At 41.2% G+C, this 14,130-nt stretch overlaps 1 protein-coding gene across 3 annotated transcripts in view; it reads right to left on the bottom strand.

The window, feature by feature from the left end:
- EVA1C (eva-1 homolog C) overlaps positions 1-14,130 on the bottom strand; it is a 67,978-nt gene that overhangs the window by 23,567 nt on the left and 30,281 nt on the right. For 2 of the 3 annotated variants that reach the window (XM_054048060.1, XM_054048051.1), the window contains exons 2-4: positions 12,975-13,171; positions 9,123-9,246; positions 6,091-6,243 (exon numbers count right to left, since the gene is read on the bottom strand). In XM_054048060.1, coding sequence (XP_053904035.1) covers positions 6,091-6,243; positions 9,123-9,246; positions 12,975-13,046 — 349 coding nt within the window. In that variant the 5' untranslated portion in view covers positions 13,047-13,171. The remainder of the gene's footprint in view (positions 1-6,090; positions 6,244-9,122; positions 9,247-12,974; positions 13,172-14,130) is intronic. The other variant, XM_054048070.1, reaches the window with a different exon arrangement.

Below are 14,130 nucleotides of genomic sequence, written 5' to 3'. Positions count from 1 at the left end.
CGGTCCCTGGCCCTGCACAGTGCTGCCGGACCGGGCTGCAGGGGAGAGCTGCCCTTGTATCAGCACAAAGTGCTCTCGCTCCCGTTTTGCTACGCTGCATGGCAGAAACCGCTCCCAGTTGCAAAAGGGGAGGGCAGCACTTTGTGCTGAGACACTTGCTCAGAATGCAGGGCGGATCCGGCTCCTCTACAGCTGCTCCGGAGTCCAGCCTGGGACTTTCCTGCAGCCCTCCCAGCCGCTCGCTCTGCTCTGCCGGGGAGGGGGGAAATCCCGGACATTGTGAGTGCTTTACAAATTCCCCCCGGACGCTATTTTTAGCACAAAATGGAGGACATGTCCGGGTAAATCCGGACGAATGGTAACCCTAGTTCCATGAAACAATCTGATTGTGGGCATGCAGCAGTTCCTGGCAGTGTCTATACTATGCCCTGAGCATTAAGTATTTTTTCCAGTTTGTTCATGGTGAGAAGTGCTCCAAGAGTGCTCCATGTCTATGTGCATGCAAATAATTAGTTAATACATAAATTACTAGTAGATGATATTCAAAAATAGGTAGCATGGTCCCTGGGTTTTGTAGGAGCAATAAGACTTGTGTACTGTAAATTGCTTCCCTTTACATAGCTCTGTACGTCAGCTCTTGACAAGAAGTGCTCTTGAATTTGCAGCAAAATGGTTGAAGGTTTCCTTTATTACATTGAATTAGGATGATCAGATGTCCTGATTTTATAGGGACAGTCCTGATTTTTGGGTCTTTTTCTTATATAGGCTCCTATTACCCCCCACTCCCATCCTGATTTTTCAAATTTGCTGTCTGGTCACCCTACATTGAATGATTCCTGAATTGCTGGTATTTAAATGTCTAGCAATTTCATAGATTCTGGTTGCATTAAACTATTCATGATTTCTGGAAATTAAAAGTGTATAATTAATAATGGGTATAATTACAACGGTGTAGGCGTATTCTTTGAGCTGCCTGCAGTGATTTGTACTTTTACTTCTTTAGGGGGTGTTCTCCTCTCAGTGCACAGAGGGCTACATGTGGAAATCCCTCACACCAAGAGGACAACATACCCCTTACTATGTAAGCCACAAGCTTTTTGATGATTATTAATGAATAAACGATTTAGGGTCAAGTTCTTCCCTTAGCAACATGCACACAACTCCCACTTACCTCAGTGGGAATTGAGCACACATATCCAAGGTCATAATTAGGTTGTTGGTGCTTCAGGAAATGTATGTGTATGATCAATAAGGGAGAATAGATGTAATCTGTGTAAAAGTACATTTTAGTATCTTACCTTGAACATTTCAGCTAGGGGCTATCTATTATGCACCAACCCTTCTTTCAAGTACTTTCATGTGTTAATAAGAGTAATTTATGAATTTAGGAGTGTTTGTTGACCTGAAGCTTCCTTGCACTCTCTATGGTAACCTATGTTTTGGCACAATGCTTTATTTTCCTTTGGCTAATAAATTTTCTCTATTACATCTTGTTCCCATTCACATGTTACTAGGAATTAAAAAAAAAGAAAAGAACAGAACATGTTAGAAAAGACAATGCTGTATACAGAAAGAAACTGCTACAAACTTCTGGATTGGCTGAGCCCAGTTACAGTATTTTAAAAATATCTGGCACCATGAATTTTTAAGCAAAATTGTGCCTCACTAAATTGAGCTCAACAAGTTCTCATTTCTATTATGATGCTTTTGATAATCTTAGTGCAAAAAGGAAGTGACTTTCAATATATATTTGCCATACAATGTAGAAACATGTTAAAGATAATTAAAATGCAGTTGCACAGATATTTCTTTTCTATCTGGATAATGATGTCACCATAGTATATTACCTCCTCACAGTCACAAATGGATTGTCTTGTCAGAACACCCCTATAATACAGGGAAGTATTAGCTTAATTTTACAGGTGGGGAACTGAGGAACAGGTTAGATTAAGTGATTTGCCCAAGGTCACACACAATACCTGAGGCAGGGACTGAACACACATCTCCCATATCCCAGTGTCCTACCCCACTAGACCATCCTTCCTCCCTCCCCATTGTTATGTGTATCATATATACAGTACCTACTTCTATGTTCTTTGTACCCCCAAAGCTCCTGTTGAAATCAATGGAAATTTTGGGTTGCAAGGACTGCAGGATTGGGCCCACAAGTTCTAAGTATTTGTCTTCTTATATATCTTTTGACTTGTCATTTTTTCTTTTAAAAAAAAAAAAAAAAAAAAAAAAGAGGCCTGATATTGCTCCGCCCAAGATCCAGGACAGGATTCTTATTTCAATGGGAGCAGGTCTGAAATCAGTAGCTGACTGTGTTGTAAACACAGCTGTAACCATGTTAGCCAGCGTCCCTGTGTTCTCTTGAGGCTGTAGGCAGAGTGGGAGAACAGCACCAAAGGCACAACATTTTCCCTTTCAGCTTTTTAGGGCGTTCACTTACAAGACCCTTTGATCCAGTTTTGATTTTAATTCTGTTCATTCATCCACTCTTACTCCCCACCCCTTCACAAAATAGGATTTAACTTTTTTCCGTCAATTCGGATGCTTTGATATGTATGCAGACACAAGCGATATAATCACGTGTACATCTGTAGATATAGACATTCACACACACTTCTAAATCAAAATATCTGTCTAGGTTTTATACCATGCATCTCACCATGATCCCTGGGTATCTAAGTTAAATACTATTGTCAATATGGAGTTTGAATAGTCCTGCTTGAAATGAAAATCTTTGCTTTTTTCTGAATACAATGTTCAAATATTTCTGGAGTTTGTCCCCTTTCCTCCAGTGATTAATTTGTGCCAGGGCTGAGCCCTGGCACCTCGAGGCTTGGCAGTTCGTAGCCCCGGCACCTCTGGGCTTGCTGCATCAGTTATGAATATAAAAAAAATTACTTGAGCCCAGGCACCTCTTTCATTACAAATTAAGCCCTGCATTCCTCCCTCAGATCTGAACTGACTCTACTCTTGGAACACATGAAGGGTAGGATTTTCAAAAGCACTCAGTGCTAGCTTAACTCTGCTCCTGTTGAAGTCAGTGGGACCATGACCTTCAAGAGGTAGAGTTAGGCTAATGCTTCTGGTGTCCCACTGAAGATGTATGGGGTATAAACACTCAGGCTTCAAGGCATAAGCCCAACATCTGATTAATGGAAGCTAGAAAGAAATTTTTCTTGTGGGCAAGTTATTCCATAATGCCCTTCTGCAGGGTTTCTTACACCTTCCTTTGAAGCAGTTGGTGCTGGCCAATGTTGGAGACAGAATACTGGACTAGAAGGACCACTGGTCTGACCTATGGCAATTCCTGCGTTCCCTTGTTAAAGGCATAGGAAGCTAAACTGCACTGGTAAGCATGACTTTGAGCATTCCCATCAACTCAGCTGGGCCAAATCCTCAGAGGCCCTGACCCCTTGCCACTCCTGCTCAAGTAGTGCCTTTGGAGTTGGCCCTCAGAGGGGCTCATTCCAAGAAGCAGAAGTGGCAGTGCAGAATTGATAAAGGGGCTCAGCAACTCAAAGAATCAGGGCAATAACATCTCAAACTTTGGAACAAGAACAGCTTTAGATCTCATTTTCATCCTTCGGGGCTGGGGAAACTAAACAATAACAGAACATTCAGCATGGCCTAGAGCAGTGTTTCCCAAACGTGGGACGCCACTTGTGTAGGGAAAGCCCCTGGCAGGCCAGGCCAGTTTGTTTACCTGCCCCGTCCGCAGGTCCGGCCGATCGCGGCTCCCACTGGCCGCGGTTCACTGCTCCAGGCCAATGGGGGCTGCTGGAAATGGCGCGGGCCAAGGGATGTGCTGGCCACCACTTCCTGCAGCTCCCATTGGCCAGGAGCAGCAAACCGCGGCCAGTGGGAGCCACGATCGGCCGGACCTGCGGATGCGGCAGGTAAACAAACCGGCCTGGCCTGCCAGGGGCTTTCCCTACACAAGCAGCATCCCAAGTTTGGGAAACACTGGCCTAGAGGATTCTTAGCTTGTATTTATGTATGAGAGAATATGCTTTTTGCATCTGTTTTTAATTCTTAAAGTGTTATGTATTTTATCTGGGCCCCATTTGAATCAAGCCTCTGAAAATCAGTCAATCGGCTTTACAAGTTTAGGGAGAATTTAGAATAGTTCTATAATAGTGTCAGTTCTAAGCTGCTTCTTGTAATGAGTTACTTATCAACTCTATTCAATGGGATGCAAGGTCACCAAAACCTAGAAAAGATTCTAATTAATTCAGTACCCAACACCACTGGCAGTTTGACCCAGTACTGAACGACTGAATGGTGATGAAATCCTGGCTCCATTGGAAGTTTTGCCATTGACTTCGGTGGGGGCAGCATTTCACCTCAGGTAATTTCTTCCCTGATGTAAACTAAAAGGTTCTCATGTCTGCACTATGAGGCAAAGAAAGAAATTGTAGGATTCAAAGGTCTTAGGGCTGATCTGCACACAAAGTCAAACAAAGATAACAACAGGTGTAAATTAAAACTAATTTAATTATTGTGCTGCAAGTCAGTGTGTAGGTACTCTTATTTTCTAATAAAAATAGCAAAAATTAATTGAGCCCAAATCATTTTGTTATTGACTTTAGCTAAATTGACTGTAGCCTTTTTTGTTCTGCCATTAGTGTAGCCACACACAGAGGTGCACTGACCACAACAAAATCAGTTTTAGGAAATCAATTTCATTACATTGGTGCAAGTTTGCATGTAGACCAGGGGTTCCCAGACTTTTTGCTGGCATGACACTATTTTAATGAATTATTTTCTCCCAGAATCCCAGACAGCATGGAGGATGCCATTTTGAAGAGCAAAATGGCATCCTCCACACAACATGACCTCGCATGCACTGCCGATTTGTAGTACCACCAGAAGATCTGAACCATTTGCATAAAAATAATCATAAGCTTTTATCTGCTTTATTGGTATTGATTTTTTACTGAGTTTTTGTATAAGCACTGAATATAATTTTCAGCTAATACACTTTTTAATAGTACATATAAAGCTAAATAGAAATATTGGCTTGCAGACAAATGGTTTTGTAGAATAATTATTGATGCCCTCTTAATGTTGTAAGTATTTCTCACTAGTGGATGAAATATACCTCTGTGCAGAGGGCCACCACAAATTCTATGCATCAGTTAAATCCCACTGAACCCCTCAATACAGGGCTTCAGTGGGACTTGACTGGTGCACAGATCTTGTGCTAGTCCTCAGAGTGAAATTCTCTCCAAACATCTTGAATGTCACCCACTGAATATCTTTCATTTATTCAATGGTTTGTACTAGCCTTAAGCACTCACATAGCTACAGTTTAAGGTTATCTAACTTAAAGGCAGCTGCAATAATATACTTTAAATGGTCTATTTCCTGCCATGCCTCAGCTGAGTTGATGAGTTTGTTATTGACCGGTTATTATTTATTATTTACAGTAGCACCCACTGCTTGCCTTCTTTCTATACATTTGAAAAGGGTATAGTCCCTGCCTGAAGGAATTTCACAGTCTAAGGACAAATACTATTATTTATTTGTATTACAGTAGCATCTATAGACCCCTATTATGGACCCGGACTCAGTTTTGCTAGGAGCTATACAAACACTGAACAAAGAGATGGACCATGCCCAAGACATTACAATTCAAATATAAGACAAGAGCCAACAGTGAGTACAGACAGACAGGGAGCACAGGGCAAGGATAAGACAAGCATTATAAGCAGCTGTCACAGCACATTGGCTGCCTAACCATTGTCAGAAGCAGACAGAGGTTAGGGGGAAAGGGAAAGCAAACAGGGATATTTACTACAAGTTAATTAGATTCACAACAGACATCAGGAGTAGAACTTTTAAAACTATTGCTGGACCATTTTCTAGACTGCAAATGTTATATCTCAGCTACACTTCTGATGTAATTTTTGTTCTTCAGCCTGGACACTTTGTGTTTTTTAAAAATACTAGTTCTCATTAACAGCTGATCAGATGCTATTCCAAAGAACAGTGGGATCTTGCATATCAACTTTTCTATCTGTTTTCTACATTTCCACATTTCTTTTAAGAAGGCTGTATAAACACACTAAAACTTACCAAATTGAGGGGCGTGGCCCACTTCTGTAGAGCAGATGTCCTTCTCATGTGCTGATCTGCCATATGTGGCAGAATAGATGTTAAGAAACTTTGACTCTTTACAGTGGAGTTTCAGTTCTTCGTTTTCACACGCTGATTTGGTTTTATGTTCAGCTAAAATAGAAACCAATAACAATGCTATATTACGAGGTGGACTGTTAATGGTTAATTAATGAAATGTGGCATACCTACAAGGAGGAACTCAACCAAACAGCAGAGGGGAAAGTTAACTCCTTCAAGATTGTTCCCTCATTTTAAATTAATTAAAAAAATAATTTTCCCATTCTTCTCTCCCACTGGCTCATCCTCTATGGCCTGCTTTATAAAAATACTCATTACAATAAATCTAATCTCTCTTTGCTTCTCCAAAGGACATGGCCACATTCTCCACTGCTTCGTTGCTGAGTGGCTCAGCCCACACATTAATAATATAGATGGTCTGCATCACTTGGTGCCACAGCATACAGCTGAAGTGAGCGCCAAAGAATTCTAGGCACTGTGGTATAAGAATGGTTCGATTTCAAATGTTGGTCTCAGCCACAGTCATTTAACTCCAGTGAAGGCAATGGGTTTGCACAGGTCTGACTGAGAGCGGAGGTTAGTCCATTCTGTTAAACATCTTTCAAAATGGGTCATGAAAACAGGAAAAGGGGGTTACACAGCTGAAAAGGGGCAAAGGGAAACCTTATTGTTATCAGGGATGTTGATGTGAAGTACTAAGATCAGACTGGAGAGACGAAAACGTCATATCTATTCATAAAACAAACTTAATCGTTTCATCTGAAATACAAGAGACATAGCTTTGATTTCCTTGGGAATAATCCAGTTCCCCGCACTAGAGCAGACAGAAAGTAGTCACTTTTAAACATTCTTTGTATTGACTCGCTGATTATTAGTTGTTTAGAAGTGCAAATGGTGCTGCACAACAGGAAAGTTGTGTGAAGCAAACAAAAAATGTTCTGATCTGGGGGGCTAACAGCCTAAAACTATGTTCTGGGTTTGTACAGCACCTAGCACAATGGGATCCTGGTCCATGACTGAGGTTCCTAGAGGCTACCGCAATACAAATAATAAAGAAACCAGAAGCTGTTATACTACAGGACAAGCCAACCCAGTTGCCTAGGATAAGAATATAATGAAGACTTTTGTAGCTATACCATACTAATAAAGAAAAAATAGCATTTCTAGGAGACTAAAAACTACATGAAGCTGAAATCTAAGAATTAGGAAGAGTACTTAAGCACATGCTTGAAGACAATGGGTACACCTAAACAGGGATAAAAGACTCCTGGCATGGCTGCGGTTGGCCCAGATCAGCTGACTTGGGCTGCGAGCCTAAAAAGTGCTGTGTAGCCATTCGGATTCAGGCTCGAGCTGGAGTCCGAAGTCTAGGACCTTCCACTCTTGCAGTGTCCCAGAGCTTGGGTTCCAGTGTGAGCCCGAACAGCTACACAGCAATTTTTCAGCCCCGGTGCCTGAGTCAGCTGACCTGGACAGGTTATTTATCCCTGTCTAGACCCAGGGGCTTGACGTTATGCATATGCACAAGAGCTTTCCTGAATATAGGGATGTTTTCCAAAATCAGGCCTAAGAATGTTAATATCATACTGAGAAGTATAAATCTTATGTTGAGATAGATTAGATTGTTCGCACTCACCTTGAAACCTATTACTTAAAGCAATTCTGCAGACAGGAAACTCCATTAAATATACTTTTAGATAGCTTTTGTAAAAGTGAAATCACAAAGTCAATCATATATATGAAATATCTGCACTACAGTAGATGAAAAATATCAAGTGACTTTAAAAAAACAAAGAAAATCCCAATCCACTGAGATCCATAAAATGAAAATGCTTTTTAATGACAGACCTAAATATAATATCCAGGATACATACAAATATAACAGATAGAAATCCTAGAAAGTAAGTATGCAGGCACATGTTTATTTTTCTGAAGACAGGTTCACCTATTAATATCAGTGATGGGAGTCAATGTGTTGGTGCTATTTCACAGTTAGTGATTCCTTATCTGAGCTTCCTGTCCTTGACGTTGAGGTCCTACACAATTCAGTCTCTCTTCACCTATTTGTATCTTGTATCACCCCCTCTCTCCCCTCTCCTGTTCCTTATTGCCAGTCTTGATGCTCTGTTTCCTTGCTCCTTCCACAATCCCCCTTGTGCTTCGATGATGCTCTCTCTATACATGGAATATCTTCTCTGCGTGGCAAAGTCACTACCCTCTGAAAATGCAAATACCTTCTCGAAGACCCATTTCTACTATACAAAAAATTTGCTAGCAAATAATGGCTAGGGTCTGGGGAGTTGGAATTCACTCTTCTAATTAATAAGATAAAACTTAAAAAAAAAATCCAAACTCTTGATTGTTGTTTCCCTGTTCTCCACCCTTCCTATTTTTCTCTTGTGTTTGTACAATGAGTGCCCATTGAGGCAACGACTGTCCCTTTACATTTGTTGTAAGAACCTACCAGCATTTGAGGTTCTACTGAAATATAAATAGTTTATCATGTATATTTATTCTTATGTGTCCACTGAAAACAAATCTCTGTTATGCACAAAAACTGGCTATGGCTGAACTTCAAAAGATTCTGAGGTTTTGTTCCAGCTATCTAGGCATTTTTTCCCACACTCATCACCATGGTATCTAGCCTTTTGACATTTGTATGCTTTTAATCCAAACCACTTTTTGTGAAAAAGGTCATAATATTCCTCTCTAAAGTATGAGCTTTTTCAGCCTTTTTTTTTTTTTAACTTTATGTCTTAGATTCTGACAAACTATACTAGCAGTTACATTGGTAGCAAGCATGTGAATATTGCAGACAAGATGGAAAGCTAAGATAAAGTAGAAATACAATCTGCTATTAATCTTAAAATCCGAAAACTTCATGTAGATTTATGCAAAGCTTTCTGCACTGGCATTATAACCAAAACAAATGAAACACAAAAATGAACTCGCCTGTTGTAGAAATTACTTACTAGGTTTGCATTTAAAGGAGACAAGGAGGTATTTAGTGGTTCCTGGACATAGATCAGGTCCAAAAACCCGACTATTGACAAGGAGTTGGCAGGCTCTCTGGTTCTGGCATTCATCCAGTACTTTCTAGAACAACGGGCAAAAAGGATAGTCTTGAAAACAAGATATGAAGCTATACAGCAACAAAAACTCTTAGCTGTATTTTACTATACATGAAAGAAATTATTCAGTGGCACTGGGTTTTTGTCATAGATGCATTAAAAAAAAAAAAAGATATATGACAGGAATAAGACCATGTCTGTGCTGGGCTTTGATTAGTGGTTGAAAATCCTGGGTGAGTTCCTTTGAAACACAGTTCAAACTAAGGACTTGATGCAGCAAGGTACTTAAGCACATGATGAACTTTAAGCACATGAGTAGACTCAATAGGGACTACTCGTGTCCTTAGAGTTAGGCACATGTTGAAATACCTTCCTCAATCAGGGCCTAAATCCATTTCAGACTTGATTTGGTTAGCCAGTATAGATGTGACCAAGCTACTTTAAAACTGTTTTTAAAAAACTCAGACCTTTATCTACATCAATTGGTTTTTCTAATAATATCCCACTATTCCTATTGAGCTGCTCCAGCAAGTAATCAGTAATTGTAAGGGTAAGAGGAGTAGAGTAGAAAGGCTTACAATGTTATAACCATGTTGTCAACTAGACTGCTCTGAGCAGGGTGAAAGAACATGGTGGTTGGCAGGCCAGAAGCTGTTTACAGTAGCACTTACACTTTGCTACTGCTGCTGGAGCTGGAGCTGTATCAGTGGTAGCAATGGTGGGAAATCTTAAGGAAAAAAGGACAGTGTAAACACTGCCAAAGATGGTTTTGAATCCAGTTTTAATACAATTCTGCAATGCCGAATCATGTCTGAAAACAGTTTGGGTTTAAGTTTGGGTGTAACTGTGTTTAAACCAAGTTTAATAGGCAGTTTGTTTAAAACAAACAAAAGGAAGTATTTCTTCACACAACGCAGAGGAACTCTTTGCCAGAGGATGTTGTGAAGGCTATGACTATAACAGGGTTCAAAAAAGAACTAGATAAATTCATGGAGGATAGGTTCATTAATGGCTGTTAGCCAGAATGGGCAGGGATGGGGTCCCTTCGCCTCTGTTTGCCAGAAGTTGGGAGTGTGCGACAGGGGATGGATCACTTGGTTATTACCTGTTCTGTTCATTCCCTCTGGGGCACCTGGCATTGGCTACTGTCAGAAGACAGGATACTGGGCTAGATGGACCTTTGGTTTGACCTAGTATGGCCGTTCTTATGTTCTTAAAACTCAGTTTTCAAAACATGGTAAAAAACCCAATGTAGACAGGGATTTTTAAACATTATTTCTGAGTCATCTGTATTATCTCCATGGTTTCTTATGCTTAATAATGCAGCAAATTGTGATATTTGGTATATTCTCTTTAGGTCATCAATCTTAATCCAGTCCAAGACAGTAGTGACTGAAAAGCATTATTCTCTGATAGCTGTAGGTGCCAATGTAAAAATGCTTTGACCATTACTGTCCAGTTTCTAGTCAGAAGGAGCTAAATTCATCCCTGACATAGCTCTACCAACTTCAATGGATTTACACCAGGGATGAATTTAAACCAGGTGTTCAAATCACAACAATTGCACTAATTGACACTCTTGTTTCCACTTTCAGAAAAGATGCCAATAGCTGAACTATCATCATCCTTGGACACAATCCCTCCGGAACAGAAATGATGCACATTGGCAGCATATCACAATGATCCTATAAAGTTCTGGCCCCTTTTGTTCCTTTTTGTGGCGAAAAAGGACTTAAATCCAACACTTTTCATGAGCATTACATTGCTATTAAATTGTTTAAAGGAGAAGAAAAAGGACTGAGAACTTAGTTTGGTCACTCAATTTTTCTTTTAAAATGTTTCAAGTCAAATGGCACACCTTCATTGGAATTGTTCAGGAAAGAGTCAGTTAAACAAAATCAGAAGAAATTTAGCTCTTGAACAAGTGGGCATAACTGACTCCCATTGAGTTCAATGAACATTGCATCTGTTTACACCTGAGCGGAACCATCATCTGTAAATCTCTTTATAGTGGTATCTCTTTATACAAAGAGTGCTCACATTTTGCACTGACTCAGCTGTGCAAAAACATCCATCTTCTTATATTATCATAATTAGATAGCATTATTAGTAAGGTTATAAACCTACTGGGACAGATCTAACTTTGCTTTTATCCTTTCACTAGGAGGCTACTGTATAAAATGCCAGCTATTCTTTCTCCTTTCTGTAAGATAATACTATGCTTGATTATGCAGATCTCAGACCGTGTTCCACAGAGAGGGACAGAATGAGATCATCAGCGTTCTTTTCCAAGAATTCCGTTTACAGTATGTGTCTTTTCTATTTGACAGAGTCAGAGCTTTCTGGGATGCAAAGCCAGACACTTAACTTTCACATCTGTAGTTCTGAACAGTGAAAAAGGAAAAGATCTGTAAAAATTTATATTATTTTACAATGCAGTTGTCAGCTGAGATGTGTAGTGTACTCAAGAAAAATTGTTCATGGAAACCTCCCAGAGACCTTCAGGACTCAAGAACTCAAATTAATCATGGGTGTCACTCTACTGAAGTCAATGAAATGACACCAAGGATGCATTTGGCCCCACATTTTTTTAGTGGACAGCTGTACTTTCACATGGCCCCAAGGTCATTCATGGAATATCTTTAGATGTTAGTTGCAGTTTGCATGGACAAGCCACGTTTTTAAAACTCTGTGTCACAACACTGTTTTTATAAAAGGATGTTATACTAAATCACTTATTAATACTATTATTAATGGATGGAATGTAGATTCCCTGCTGACATGAAGCAATGGAACTAGGGTGACCAGATGTCCTGATTTTATAGGGACAGTCCCGATTTTTGGGTCTTTTTCTTACCTAGGCTCCTATTACCTCTCACCCCCTGTCCCGATTTTTCACACTTGCTGTCTGGTCACCCTAAATGGAACAGCTATAAGCACTAAGGCCTTGATTCTGCAAAGTACCCCTGTTCTGTAGAGCTCTTAAACACATCTTTACTTTAAGCATATGTTTAAATCCCATTGAGTTCCCATTGACAATGCTTTGCTGAAGCATAGCCTAACCGAGGAACTCTAGCCCTTCTTTACTGTGCTGAAACAAGCTCTTGACTATACTCGAAGGGCGGACTTCCTCAACTTATGTAAAGAAATTCCCATGACAGCAAGTAATGAACTGCAGTGTAAGCCATACTCTACTCTGTATGTGAAGCAACTCCTAGGATATTATTGGTAACCCTCAATATTCCTGTCAAATTTATGATAAAGTAGGTTGTTGTGGCCAGAGAGTTTTCTCAGCCTTGCCATGCTGGTGATCCAGGTTCAAGTGCTGTTATCTGACACTCTGGGTGATTAATTTGGCTCAGTATGTTCAGCTGCTGGGGTAAGCCGTGCCTCATGTCAGGGGTCCTTGAGACTGATTAAGACTATTCTGACCAGATCGGCTTGGCTAAAAGGATGGGTGTTGAGGGCCTCAAAAATGGGGGGTTAAGTGTGGAAAAATGGGGAGGTTAGTATAGAAGGAACCCTGAAAATCTTTTTCAAGCCTACAGGAATAATAAAACCTATTCACCTGATATCTCTGCTGGTCTAATGAGTGCTTCCAAGTGTGCCATTTTGTGTTATATACCAGTTGAAACATTGTGGAATTCACTTAACATTGTGAATACTTGGCATTTTCATAGAATATGGGTCACAAAACTGAAATCTGATCTAAAAACATTCTGCTTTTTAAAAATCATCTACAATGTGTGATACCTGCAAAGTGGTAGACGCCACACAGTTTAAGGGGTCTTTCATCGCGGTTTCAGGCTGCTCTGTACTGCACATTTGGTAATCTTGCCCATAAAATGCTGATTGGACACTTATTGTTGAATGTCGAGGACACTGCAGGCTCAAACGATCGCCATCACAGGCATACACAGAGTGATTTTGCAGAAGTTTGGTTAGGTAACCTAGAAAATATTTAGCTATGTTACAATTAGTACAGGAAATGATAAACTCTTTAGGTAATATGAAAACCGTGGTCATCTTCTGGAAAGGGCATAAAATCAGGATTGTAAGCATGGCCATACCATATGACACTATGAGCTTATCAGCCTTTACAACCTAGTCAGGATCAGGCCTCAAAAATATCCAGATGCTACAGGCAATCTTGTTGGTGATCCAGTAGGTGGCACCCTTCCCACTGAGTCAGTACTAAACCAATGCTCCAGTAGGGGGTACTGTGCTGCTGGAGATGCCATTTTTCAGATGAGGCTTGAAGCTAGGTTATGGCAACTTGTGGTCATTAAAGATCCCAAGGCACTTTCTCAAAAGTCCAAGGTGTTATTCCTCAGTTTTCTGATCTATTTCCCCCTGCAGTCTCAATTGGATAAGGTATTCTTTATTTCCTGTCCTAAACTGAGGTGTAATCTTACCGTACTCTTAAATGGTTGCTGTGGGGATTAGGGGTTTGGGTATAGGAAGGTGCTCTGGGCTGGGAGCGAGGGCTTCGGAGGGTGATCAGGGCTGGGGCGTGGGGGAGGACTCCGGCTGGGAGTACGATCTCTGAGGTGGGGCTGGGGATGAGGGGTTTGAGGTGCGGGAGGGGGTCAGAGGGGCAGACTCCAGGCGGCACTTACCTCAGGCTGCTCCCAGAAGCAGTGGCATGTTCCCCATCCGGCTCCTACACATGGGGTAGCCAGGGAGGCTCTGCATGCTGCCCCATCTGCAGGCACCACCCCTGCAGCTCCCATGGTTTCCAGCCAATGGGAACTGCGGAACCAGCGCTTGGGGTGGGGGCAGCGTGCCGAGCCCCCTGGCTGCCCCTACGCGTAGGAGCCGGAGGGGGGACATGCCACTGCTTCCAGGAGCTGCGCGGAGCCACAGCAGGCAGGGAGCCTGCCTTAGCCCTGCTGCGCTGCCCTCCGGA

This window comes from Malaclemys terrapin, chromosome 1 (genome assembly GCF_027887155.1).
Source record: "Malaclemys terrapin pileata isolate rMalTer1 chromosome 1, rMalTer1.hap1, whole genome shotgun sequence".
Classification (NCBI taxonomy): Eukaryota; Metazoa; Chordata; order Testudines; family Emydidae; genus Malaclemys; species Malaclemys terrapin.
Note: the sequence above shows the minus strand (reverse complement) of the source record. Positions and strands in the feature narration are given on the sequence as shown.